The following is a 13,732-nucleotide window of genomic DNA, read 5'->3' as shown; positions in this document are numbered from 1 at the left end:
ATCAGCTGTTCAGAAAACAATATTTCATTTATTGTAAAGTTCCTGAAACAGTAAACACCTTATCAGAAGTACAATGAACTGGCACTATTTCTTTAAAATGTTGAACTGTCTTCCAGGAACAGCACCTGGAATATTCAAGAGAGATTTTAAGCCACGGAATAACTTGGCGCAAGGCCCACCTTCCTCCCTGTCCCCTGCCAGCACCACCGGTGGAGAACAGACAGTTGATTTTTATTTGCATTTCCTACCTAACAGCTCTCAAGGTTCACCTGGCAGATCGCAAGCTGGAATTCAACCTTTCGTATTTAGGGACCCTCAAATGAAATATGTAAGAAATGAGACAAATCACAACGCAAATTCAGCTTTGGACAAATAAAAAATTATTTCGTAGAACTTTTAGTTTAATGACTATAAAATCTATAGCCTTTTGCTTAAAGACATGAACCTAGCAACAAGACAAGAGGAGGCCAGGCTTTGCTCTCAACTAGATGTTTGCTGTTTATTCCAACAACTGCAGCGGAAGCACAGGCCTGGACCCCCCCGCACCTGTAGATATAGTTCATGTCTCTTGCCTCAGAACCATAGAAACAACAATTCTCCAGCAATTTCTAACACCACCTGCACTTCCATTCCCTTCAGCTTCCTGCATTCAAGAATTCAAGCCACATTCCCAGTGTCAGGAAGGCAGCCAGCAGGTGCCCAGTCTGGAGAGCGGGGACTGGGAGAGCATTCCCCACAAAGGACAAGGAGTTGATTCCTTCTCCGCAACCACCCCCTTTTCCCCCCACAAACACTTTAAGGCATAAGCAGCTTTATTTCCGATGAACCGTGTCTGTACCTGCAGTCCTCCGTATTCACGGAGCTGCGGAAAACCAGCTCTTCCTCGCAAGCTAGTGATTTGTTCCCAGTCTTAATGCGTTACTTCACCAGTAACTAAGCCTCTCAAAAAACCTTAACCCCCTTTCTGCCGCGTAGGGTAAGAATTCCTCATTTACAGCTTTACCCGCGCTTACAGTGGAACAGAAACAGCTCCAAGTGTGTGGGACTGGCTGAGAGTCCTCCAGTTAAACCTCAGAGAAAACTTTTCCTATTACAGGGCCAACCTAAGATGCCTCGTTTATAACTTACACCATTAAACTTTCACAACTTTATACAAATTCTTAATGATGTTAAAAAACACTGTACAAAACCACCTTAAGGCACAAAAAGTTAAACAGAAATGCAGCCCACTTGAAGAGTCAAAGCAGCCAATTCAAGAGAAACTGGCCTTGTAATAAGTACATAGTTCATTTATACATGTTAAGCTTGTCATGCAGTAAACATGGGACAAAATGTATGCTGCTCAGCATCTACCCTTTTTCTTTAGTACCAAGCCCCATCTGAGACGTGATCTGTCGTTACAAATAAGAACTGAAACAGCTTATAGGTTCCTCGGATGATTTGCTTTGAGCAACCATGAGCTATGACACATTTCGGTATGCAGATACGGCACTATAAATTTGTTTCGTAAGGGTGGGATGTGAACACGCTTCAGCCTCAGTGTTTTGCTCAACTTTGTAAAAGCAAGGGAGTATGGATGTGGGAGAAAAATAAAAGCCAAAATGGCAGTGAGGGAAACCGGGAGAAATTTTTATCTTGCAGAAATGAGTTTCATAAGTTAATATCCCCCCCAAGCAAATCATCTTGGGCAAATGACTAAACAGTAAAAGAATGATGCCCGTGAAGAGTACAGTCATGCTTAAAAACTCTGAAACAGATCAGCGTTGTAGGTAGGGTCAAACACGCAGTAATGCAGCTACTGTCCACCTCCAGAATCTTTGAGCCAACAGAGAAGCGGTGTTAACTTCTACTAACGGCCAGCACTATGCAAGAAAGCCTTGCACAGTAGCCTCCCAGCAGCAGTCTGTAGGTCACTGTCTACAGGAGGGGGGGAAAAAAAACCCAGCAAATGGCTCCTTTCTCCAGAGTATGAAAGGCATCTCTGCATTACAATATAAACCACATCCAAACTCTGTTATTCATTTACATACTATTGGATGGTTTTGCTTATATGAAGGTCTCCAAGGAGTGAGAAGTTTCCCTACCTGCATCAATATTCAATATGTAATTCCATGGCGGGGGGGTGGAAGAAGCCTGATAGAACGGTTTAATTCAGGTGCAATTTTTCTGATGTGGCTTCAAGTGAAGGCAACCAGACTGCTGGCAATAAAGCCTTATGGAAAAACAATCCCTGCCTGCCCCCCCAGTGTCACACCGCTGCTTTTCAGTTTTCTTTACGAGCGCTTTTTCTCCCACCCTTACAGCAATGCCAGTCAGATCACCCCCAGCACTGCTTGCGTTTTAAGCCATTTACCTTTTGTGTGAAAGAGGAACCGTTATATTAACGGAGCACTGAACTCCTGTTCACTCAAAAGATTAAGAGTGTTCTTGGTACATTTGGAATTAGGAAAAATCTGTAGCAACATGGAAAAAAAGGAAAAACTAGCTTAACAGTTTCTAGTCATTGTTTTATAGCAAGAAAACTTTTGTCAGGGTTTATTATAAAGGAACAGCATAAGGAAACCAAATAAATAGTTGAATAGTTAACAGTATGCAATATAATAGTACTAAACTTCAATGACATAAAAATTAAACTTTGGAACAGCGTCAATATGAAAGATTCCTTAGAAAACTAGGACTCGGTCCAAGATCCTCAGACCTGTACATTGCAAAAACCAGTCAATTTTGATACCCAGTTGATCCCAGCATTGTCCTCTGAGGGACCATGTCCTTTGAGAACTACGACCCACCCATACGGCTCCCTAATCCCACTCTGCCCCATCATACACATGCTGTTTTTCCAAGCGCCTAAGGGAGAGTGATCGGGCAGCACGAGGTATGAGTTGTGCTTCATTGTTTCAGAGGAAGCAGCCGCTCCTTCCTCATCTGATAGCTGTATCGAACAAGGTTATGCAATTTAGCCTAAGGATGCTTCTTTCTTCCTTAAAGCAGCAGTTAGAGGAACAGAAAGAAGGCAGCAATGACCTCATGCTCCCAGTAAAACCCCAGCTGCGTTCTGGGGGGGTGGGGTGGAATCGAGGGCTGATTTATCATGAGTTGGACAAACTGTCTGATCTAACGCGGTGAAGTCAGTGGCGAGAACTTGAACAGAGCTACATCAGGCCCTCTGTCATTTTCTTTGTTCCACTCATCAACACTGCGCAGTCACACTGAGCTGGATTCTCTTAGCACATGTCACCCAACACAGGAGGGGAAGGGAGTGATCTCTGCCGGCCCTCACGAGTCACTGACTTAAGCAAATTCATCACCCTGTGGAGCGGGGCTTAACTGTGCTCCCAAATAAAGAGGTATCACCACTGCAATCTGGAATTGTTCACCGAGACAGATTTCTTCACCCGTGGGACACACGCATCTCTTGCTAGAGAAGCGCAGCTTACCTGGGCTATACACCAGGCGAGTCTGGGTCTTTGTCATGATGTAATAAAGAAATATAAAGAAATATATCCACAGTACAGCTTTGAAATCTGTATGTCAAACTAGTTGATCAAATTCTCCTCTCACAATTTTTAGATCAGCAGGTAGTTCCACTGAAGTCAGGAGTGCTAAAAGATGTTTGAGGAAAACCCAGCATTATATTTGCATTAAATGCCAAAATATATCCTAAAATACTCCTCTTGACATCTGTCACTGAAACACTTTCAATGTCAACTTCTCCATAACACTGGAACAATTAACAAAAACTCTGCTATGAAGCAACAACAACAAAAAAACTGAAATAAAAGATACAAACAAAAATAAGCTTTTATCTTTGTTAAATTCCCATCAGCCACTTGAAATCTTGTTTATTTGTTCCATGAAATTAAAAACTTGGCACATTTTCCTTGGATGCCATTTATCAACATTTTCTTTTATCTAGAACATTTATTGCATATCAGAAATTCACTTGGCTAGGATATTTTTGTTTAGTAGAAAACACTGCCCTCCAGTTATAGCTATGAAGCTCCACACAGTTCAGTAAATGAATTCTCCTGGTATTTCTTGCAGCAACGGTTCCTCAAATTTAAATCGTTTGGAAATGGCTTTCTGCTCAGTTACTTTTTCTTTTTCTGACTGCCTACATTGTCCCAGTGTGTATGAAGCCACTACAATTAGTTCTTCTGTCACTATCGATTCTTCCTCTTCATTTTTCTCAGCATCTACTGATTTTTCAAAGGCAGAATCTGCATCTTTCTGGGTGACATCACTGCTCTCCCCTCCTGTACTCTTATTCCAGACCCTGCAAGCAGGATTATCGCTTTGTTCTAACCATGGATGTTGAAGACATTCTTCAGCAGTTGCCCGGTCCCTGCAGAGGAAGGAAAGTGTTAAAATAAATGTCCAAATGAATTTGAAATCCAGTACCTTGCAAAAGAGATCCATGCAAATTATTCCAAGGATATGACTGTATTAAAGACAGACTGATAGAACTTCTAAAAAATGTGCTGATAGCTACCTTCTACCAAAAAAGAGAGAGATGTTGGAGATGAACTGCCAACATTTAAAATAAAGGAGTTCATAGATCCTTAAGTATCACAGTTTACGCTCCCCTGTTTCCAACTAACTTTCAAAGCTTATACAAACGATTTTTTTTTTCATATAGGAAAATTATCCAATCCTTACATTCTTAAAGAATTCCCATAGACAAGCAACAGGCAATTTCAATAGCTGACACACCCCATGAGGAACTGATGAAGTTCCACAGAAAACACCTCCTCTATTTTGAGACCTGGAATTTCCAATTCACTGCCCATTAAGAAAAGCATGCTAATGAACCAGAAAAGAGAAAGGTACTCTACCAACTCATCAAGAGTAAAAGGCTCAAAGCACAGTTGATTTAAAAGACATCAGCAAAGTACCTCTAAAAGTCCGTATACTGTACCGCATGCTACAATTCATATACAGTTTTATGAAATGAATTTGAGTTTTAATTACTAACACTTAAGAGTCATTCAGAACATGCAAGTTTGGAGGGAAATGGAGAACTTCTCTTCTCGTATACATAAAAAGTAATAGCACAATGAAATATGAATAACCGAAGTTCCCTTATACTTTAAAAATGAGAATGCCAACACTTGCTACATTTAAAACGAATCCAGTCAGACATATTAGCATATAGAATTGTGTATTTTACTTACTCGGGTTTCTTAACCAGCAGAGTTTTGATGAAATCCACGGCAGACTCTGATATGAGGTCAAAGTCTTCTCCAGAGTAACTTACATTCATTTGAGATATATTTAAGAATGTTTCTTGTTTATCATCCCCTAAGAAAGGTGATATCCCTGTTAGCATAACATATGCCAGTACTCCAATGCTCCTAAATTAAAAGTGAAACAGAAAAGCATTTTTAATTTTTTAAAATTTTTTTTTTTTTTTTAAATCCCCACCTTTTCAGTAAAGTTAGTTATGATGACAATTCATTTGTTCAACTTACCACATGTCAGTTGCTGTACTGATTGGGTCATAACTCAGAATTTCAGGAGCTATTCAGGGAAAAAAAACAAGTTCCATTTTTGTCATATGTAGACATAATATCATAGTTATATACTGCAATAACAGTCATGTGGTAAGATCTAGTATAAGCCATTTCAACCATGACCATCTTTCAAAATAAGAGATATTTCTATTCCAGGTAAAGTGATTACTATCCTTCATTGGTTTTAAGTAAAACCAATTATTTTCCTTTCATTGCCCTCTTCAGAAGCCAGGTCAGTCTCCTTAGCAATTAAGGAAGCTGTATACAAATTTCTTACGGAAAAAACGAGAAATAGCCAACATTCCATATTCCAGCACTGAAACCCATACCCATATATACTATACAATTTAATGATATTTTCAAGTACATTTTCAAGGCCTGGAATGATTTGCTTTAAAAAAAAAATGAAATGGCTATAAACCTCTACAAGCTAAACTATTGCATTCAGAGACTGAATATGTAATTCTGAATTTTTAATCCAAGTAATACTTATCACTGCTAGTAAGAATCATCTAAAGTGTGTTCTCATCTTCAACACAAGCACACAATTATCACTCATTAAGACTGACAAGGCTTGCCAGTTCTAGCTTTTACAGCGGTACCACATCCAAGCATTAACCTGATCTTTCAACACTGTAACGACACAGCCAGCCCAGCATTCACTAAGTTGAGGCAGTTCCTCTTTTCACTCCCCCAAAGCCCGGACAGCCCCCTCCTCGGGGCTACATCACTCACATAGTAACAACTTACCTACATATTCTGGAGTTCCCATAATTTCTCTTAGTTCCTCGCTGCTCTTCATTATTCTGGAAAGGCCAAAATCTACTATCTTAATGTCTCCCAGAGGAGACTTACTGGTTAGAAGAATATTTTGGGGCTGAAAAAACAAAGGAGGAGACTTTCAGAATCACCTAAATCTAATCTCTATGACACCATATCGCGTAATTATTTTAGATCGTGAGTAGCAATAATGCATTCCATAACATGTACGATACCCAGGATCATTTATGGTTGTTTTTTTTCTCCCCGAAGGTGAACTTGAAGAGACACGTAGGCTAAAAGGAGTGGCAGGATTTTCTGTTTATAACTGAGAATCAAACATCTGCCTTTATTAGCTTAGAACACATACAAAAGACATGCCAGTAGCTATCATTTAACAATAGCATATAAATACCTCCACATTTGTACCTTTAGTCCTTCATATCACCTATTTACTCCCCTTTCCTCCTTGCTTCCTTCCAATAGATGGTGTAAAATACCTCCTGTTGAAGTGCATCCAAAAACACCCAATCATTTTAAAAGAGCTGAACACATAAAACTATTTTGACTACACCTGTTTAAAGAAAGTCTGTTGCAACCGACCTCAATCTTGTTCAAAGTACAAACAATTGTATTACAGAATACTAACTGAAGAACAGTTTAAAAAAAAAATACAGCAGCCTGAAAAACAGGTTTTTAAGAGCATCGCCTTTGGATAAACTTGTTTGCTCTGACGTCACTAGATCTTGGCTGTCATCCTTCAAAGCAACTTTGTGGTCATTAAGAAGTTCCTCACCGTCTAACTCTGAATGCTAGCTCAGTTTAAAAGAAAATAAAATCTGAAAATTAACTTTAGACAATAGGTCTTAAGAGATTTTTTTTGTAACTGAAGCATATTCTTGCCCAAAAAAAAAAAAAGGTGTGACCCTCCCTGCCCCTGGGCCAATGATCACATTGGGTTCTAACATTAACTTCTCTAAATGGTAACAGACAGTTGGCACTACATTCATGCCTCTGATGAGCCCAAGTTCCATAAAAGCGAAGTCTTTATTTATTAAGAACCTGGATCATCTTGCAGAGGTGGTTGAAGGAAGGAGGGTGGCAAAAGAGTAAGAGCATGAAAGCAAACGCTGACTGATAATCCAACTCGATTAACACCAACATTTATACTTTTTTCCCCTACTCACTGACCCATTCTCTCCTCCTCCCCATGTCAATCATGAAGGCATGCTTTCACATGAACAGCCCTGCTTTTGAACACCAATGTAAAAACACGCAAGAACCTTTTAGAAACCTTGGGCCAGTTCTTGCTGCAAGACCTAAATATAGTCAAGTTCTTTCATTCCTGCTAAGTTAAACCATAGTATTTCAAACTAACTCCATGATGTTGTCAATCTATTTTCTGTTTGTAAATCTATGTCTTAAGAACAGATATTTTTTTTTTTTCTTTGCTTACAAACTGGGATCTGGTGGCTTTTGGAGCTGTGTATTACCATACCCTTTATAGTTCACATTTGTTATTCTGTATTTGTATTAGAAAAGCAAACATCCAAAGATGCTGACCATGCCTCCCTAATTAGCCTCTCAGATGTTCTTCCCAGTGGGAAGTTTAGTTACTTTCTGAAGAGGCGAATAGAAAGCATGAGAAAAGCATTTGTTTGCTATATTTAAACAAGGAAAAGTTTTTAACTGAAACACTTCATGAAACCCTTAAGCCCTGTATTATAGTATTTTAGTGGATAATGTAGTTGCCAGAAGTCTTTATTGTCTTTTTTAAAAAACAACATTATTACTCAAAACACACCTATGCAGAAAAAGCCTGCCTACTGTATGAATTGAGCCATAAAGGTAAATCAATTCATAATGAAATATCAGTATTTTTCTTCTCTTAAGGAATCATTATGGGGTTCAAGTGAAGTGACAGTCTATATACAAGCATGAAACCTTAAAGAAGCTGTAGTTTTGAACTTACCATAGGTTTCGGCTTGACACAGTTACTCTAAAACTTTAAGAAAAGGAAGATCATTTTCCTGCATCTGTACAGCCGTTTCTCTTTTGTTTTTCCATTCCTATAATACATCTAGGTTTGCCTAATGCTGATTAGCCCACAAAGGCAAGAGATGCAAGCCAGAGGCTCTCCTGGTAGCTGTTCTGAAAAGGGCCTTTCACTCTTACCATCAAGCATTAATGAAATGGCAACTGTCAAATGACAACATTTAAAAACATCCCCTCTACTGCAGTAAGGCTTAAAGGTTCCAATTTAGATCTTCTTATGTTGTGCACTGAACAAAAACATAAAAAGAAAAAATTCCTGCCTAATGGACAATCTGAGTGGATGTACTTTACTACCAGATTGGTATGTGCACAGAAACCACATGATGTGGACACATGAGTCTAGCCCCATGTCACATTAGCACGACCAGAAACAGGTACCTTTGGAAAGATGATAAAAACAAGAAGAAAGTTGTATTTTTCCAGGCATACTGTCAGCAATCAGAACGTTGGACTTTACAAATTTGAGATTTTGGTTATACCTGTATCATCATGCTAGTGTAACAGCAGTGAAAAGCATAATTTGTCACAACAAATATTAACTAGTCTTACATTTTTCACTTAAATTGGACTAAAAAGAGCATAGCTTTCTTAGCACTATGAACTTCAGTGCAAAGGCCAAAGTAAAGGCAATATATACAAAGAGCTGTTCTCGCCTACAAACTGTAGAAACTTATTCTGCAGATCACACAAATAGTTTCTGATAAGTGTACTTAGTGAAATATGATACCTACCCTTCAACTCTACATTGCCAGCAGGTTTTGGAATCTTGTAAACTGACTGCACAATGGCAAAATCTATATATTGCAAATTTGCCATTATTCCAGAAGTTTCTATGAACCTATGGCCCTAATATTTCTTGTACCTTTAGTTGGTTTCAAGAAGAATAGGACTTCTAGAATAGGACGCATAATAAAAGTCATGCTTTTAAACTAATCAATGCCTCACCTTAACTTGCAACAGTAAGTATCAAATTTTATGGTATTTTAAAAAAAGAAAAATCAGATCCCTAGAAGACAAGGCAGGAGTTATCCAAGGAAAAATGGGCAGAAACAGGAAAAACAGAATACCTGGGATACCCCAGCTACATTGTGTGTAAAGATACTAAAGCTGATCAGTCCGCCCTAAAACACTTAAAGGACTCCCATATCTTTAAGCAATTGAAATGTAACAGCAGAATTTGCTTGGGGGTTGGGTTGTTCTGGTCCATGTGCACAAGTGGAAAAAAATGCAACAGTCACTATGAGAATACACATATTAGACTGGCACCACACTTTATTCGCCAAAATAAGCAATGCAAGTATCAAATTAAGAAATAAGGCCATAATCAAAATAGGTTCTGTAGAATCTGGATACTCTATACCTGCCTATTAATAAACAGCTTTGCTCTAATTGCTATAGAGGCTTGAACTCCAGATTAAACTGTTCTTTTGCATTGAAAAAGTGATATTTTAATTTTTAACTCTTTATTAATTTCCTGGGTGTTCCTTTAGACAAGGAATACTATGCTTCTATTAATGCTACACTTCTGTTATTAACGTTCCACCTTAATCCACCTGGAAAACTCAGTTGAGAAAATTAATCTGTAATGTTTTTTTTAACAGGCCACTACTTTTGTAATTGCGTTAGTTTGCTTTCTGAATATTGGTGTAAAATGACACCCCAAACAATTTCAAACAATGATTTTGCTAGTTGTCCTCACTGTACACAACATCTTGAAAACAATACAGAAAGAAGGGAAAGCTGTCTGTTGGATAACCAGCATAATATATACTCCAGGAGAATGCTGTTTAGAGCAGTTATTCTACCAAACCCCAAGGCTATGTAAGGCTCTTTACCTGCCTCCACTGTATACAAAAGGCAGCCAGTCCTTCCTCAACCCCCACACCTTTTTTAAATCCTCTTCCATTCTCAACTACTACAAGTTTTTACAAAACACCAATTCAAGATCAAGTCAAACAGCAAAAACACAGAGAAAGGAGTCTTCCCTTACTCTGCAGCTTTTATGCACCATTACGAGGAGATGAAAGACTCCTGACTACAGTCGATGCTATTTAATTTGTAGGGTGTGCATAAACACAATACTGTTGAGTGATATTTAATTTGCACACAGTAGCATTATATTTGCTCTTTCTCCAAGTCAAAACTGGATTACATGATTGGATTTTGCTATTAAAAACAAGCCATTTCTCAACCATCTTTCAGGAGAACCATGCTTTCGGAAAGAAATGATCAGGTGGCAACCCTGCTAGGCCACATCAAAATACCCCATTTTTCTGCAGTGTTTTGTCTCATAGGAAAAATCTTGCCTCTATTAAGGGGGCAGACAGAAGCCACAGCAAGCTAGCTGTCAGTGTCATAGATCTGGTTGATTAGATTTGTAATACAAAACTACAACAAGCTGACAATCACATACTGACAGCCATTTTGACTTAAATTCTTCTGGGCATGGAGCCTGACTTTTTTTAAAGGTGCAACATAGGAAAACTGGATGGACCTATCAAAAGTTATTTGTACCAGACAAATGAAAGGGAAACCTTTAGAGACCCAAGCATGAAACTAGTAACACGAGAAAAAACACTTTAGCAAGTATTTGTAAACTTTTTTGATATTGGCAAACACCTTGCTTACCAGCAGCACACTTTGCACAAGCCTTCCAAATGTCACCCTACAAAACTAAGTATTTAGTAAATTCCATAGTGCTACAAGCACTAGGTAAAGCAGCATGACACATACTATACAACAGATGATGGTTTGAGGCCAGTGGGTTAGTAAACATACAGCCAAAACCAGCACCCAACTTCAATTTGGGTTCCTTGAAAAAATGGGCCTCTTTTTTTTTTTTTTTAAAGTCTGGCAAGGCATGTGGGTCAAGCAATCTTTGTAAATCATCGGTTTTAATCCTACAGTTTCCATTACTGTTATTTGCCAATATTCTGAAGACTTTCCTAAACCTTATTTTGCAGAAGACCAATAGTCTCATATATCATGAAAGTAATCACACTGCAATTAGGACTCCTTTTAACATCCACTTTTCAAAAACATGTTGCACACTGCAGTAATATATAAACATATTAAACTCAAGCGCTAGACAATTTGCTCTGCTAATTAAGTTTTATAAGCCAGCAAAGCAATGCTGGATCTTTCATTGAGAACTGGAGATGCTCAATTTTATAACATAAGTTTTCTGATCAGTTGGAAAGTGTTTGTAAGTTAAGTTTTTATGAACTTTGAAAAAGCTACCCATCCACAAGCTGTCATCAACACTCCAGTCTACTTTTACCGTTAAGAAAAGTACTGTAGTCAAATAAAGCACAACGCATTTCTGATTACAGACATCCAGCTGATAGTGCTCAGGAATACCACAGCTTTAACTACAAACATGTATTAATACATACTGTCCACAAAAGACATGTTTTAATTTTACACACTTTGCTTCAAGGAAATTCAGAGGAAGTATTTTTGGCCAACTCAATAGAGACACCAAGTATCTGGTGTAAGCGTACTGGAACTTTAAGGAATTCTATCTGCTCATTTTTAGTCCTTCTGAACACTTACTCTCACATCACTTGCTAAAAATTTTCCATTAATTATTTGAGTACAATTATTAATATTTTATGTGTATGACTAAATCAATGGGCTACAGAAACTTTTAAAGGATACCAGAAATAATTTGAATAAATGGTTGGAAAACCAAGCAGGTGAGAGACTTGTGTGCAAATATTACTCATCGTCTGCTATAGCTGATGAATGGTGCATGATGTGCCAGGTTATGTATTAAGTATGTACAGCTTGATACTGGAATCTGCTGTCAGCTTCATACTACTGCCAAAATGCAATTAGTATAAGTAAGGCTCAGCAACAGAAGCAGCATGTAGTGGCTTACTACATACTTAGTAAATATGGGAATTTGACAGGTAAAAAAGAATTTGAAAATTTTAATCCAAGATACTTTTTATACTGTCTGGTGAAGCAATAATGAAGTAGTTCAACCTCAAAATGAGATAAAATTGCATCTTCCATATGAGTATGAATAGAAGCTAAAGAAAATTATTGCAGCTTGCTGCCAGTGGGAGATCATAGTTTTCTAGATCCCTGTTACAACTCCCTCCCTAACCATAAGCGATACTCTGGATCTTGTATGATGGCAACTGTACTTTTCTCTTGATTTGGGTCAAAACTATTTTTCAGTAAGAAAAAATATTTACTCCAGTAAATCATGATAATTGATATACCAATAAGGTAGTGGCCAACTGTTTGGCAATAAATGACAAACCTTTAAGTCTTACAAGTGATTTTAAAAAGCCCCAACTGTTACAAACATATTTAACACATTAATATACTGTTTACCAGTCCTATATGAACACTTCATTCTGAAAGAGTACACTTTATACTACTAGCATCTCTGCTATTTTCTGCTTCATTAAAACTCAAGTCAATACAAAAACCAACCTATTTTTTAATGACCATATAATACCCAGACATTTTTACTGCACTTTAAAATGAGCCAGGTCTTACTCAAAGTACTCATTTGCAATTTCAGGTGCAACGCAAATCCGCTTTTGACTTCATTACATTTCACTTAATCAAATTAAGTTTATATTTAACATAATCATAGAAACTCCCCAAAAGGATTGCAATCCTGGTGCCTACTGCATCTCAAAGTTGAATTTTATCGTTTGAAGAATAACTAAATAAAAATTGTGTTATTTACAAATTAGCATCAGTATGACATATGACCAATAAGAAAGTCAGCAGATAAGAAATGAATGAGAAAAATACAACAACAATCTTACCTTTAAGTCAAGATGAACCACATTGTTTCTGTGCAAGAATGAAACTCCTTCTAAGATCTGCTTCATAAGTCGTTTAACATCTTTTTCTTTGAAGGCTTCCTCTCTTTCAGCCACACACTGGTCAAAGATTTCACCTCCAGCAGCACTATGGAACAACATGAATTTCATTGTTTCAAAGACTAAGTTATAGCACCCATTTTTTTCTACTTGCACTATTTTATTTAGCACAAGCAAGATGAGCAGGCAGTAGTATCCAATATTGAAATTTTCAGTTATTAAAATCTGGCAAGCTTTTACAGCCTAGGAAGACTTCTCTACAGTATGGCAGCTTTGGAGAGAAACAAACATTTCAGTCATTAGGTTAGAGAATATGGATAGAAACTTTTAGGACTATTTTGGAAATTCTACTGACTATGCTTTAAGATGAATGCCACATTTGTTTTGAGGGCAGTGTTTATATAAAATGTGTGCCTTTTACAATTCTTATGAAACTACATGGAAATTTGGCCAAGGTAAGCTTTTGAAAACACAAAGCAAAACAGCCATACTTCCAATTCTCCTCAAAACACTTTTGCACATACTCAAAAGACTAAATGTAAAGTTTATAACTGA

At 37.7% G+C, this 13,732-nt stretch overlaps 1 protein-coding gene across 1 annotated transcript in view; it reads right to left on the bottom strand.

The window, feature by feature from the left end:
- Positions 1-8: 8 nt before the first annotated feature.
- The window catches only part of STK17A (serine/threonine kinase 17a), a 28,889-nt gene continuing 15,165 nt past the window's right edge, over positions 9-13,732 (bottom strand). Inside the window, exons 3-7 of the mRNA XM_074575625.1 lie at positions 13,121-13,265; positions 6,264-6,390; positions 5,472-5,520; positions 5,175-5,354; positions 9-4,345 (exon numbers count right to left, since the gene is read on the bottom strand). Of these exons, the coding sequence (XP_074431726.1) occupies positions 4,012-4,345; positions 5,175-5,354; positions 5,472-5,520; positions 6,264-6,390; positions 13,121-13,265 (835 nt within the window). The 3' untranslated portion in view covers positions 9-4,011. The remainder of the gene's footprint in view (positions 4,346-5,174; positions 5,355-5,471; positions 5,521-6,263; positions 6,391-13,120; positions 13,266-13,732) is intronic.

This window comes from Larus michahellis, chromosome 2 (assembly GCF_964199755.1).
Source record: "Larus michahellis chromosome 2, bLarMic1.1, whole genome shotgun sequence".
NCBI classification, from domain to species: domain Eukaryota; kingdom Metazoa; phylum Chordata; class Aves; order Charadriiformes; family Laridae; genus Larus; species Larus michahellis.
The sequence above is the reverse complement of the archived record's forward strand: the minus strand, read 5'-3'. Positions and strand labels throughout refer to the sequence as shown.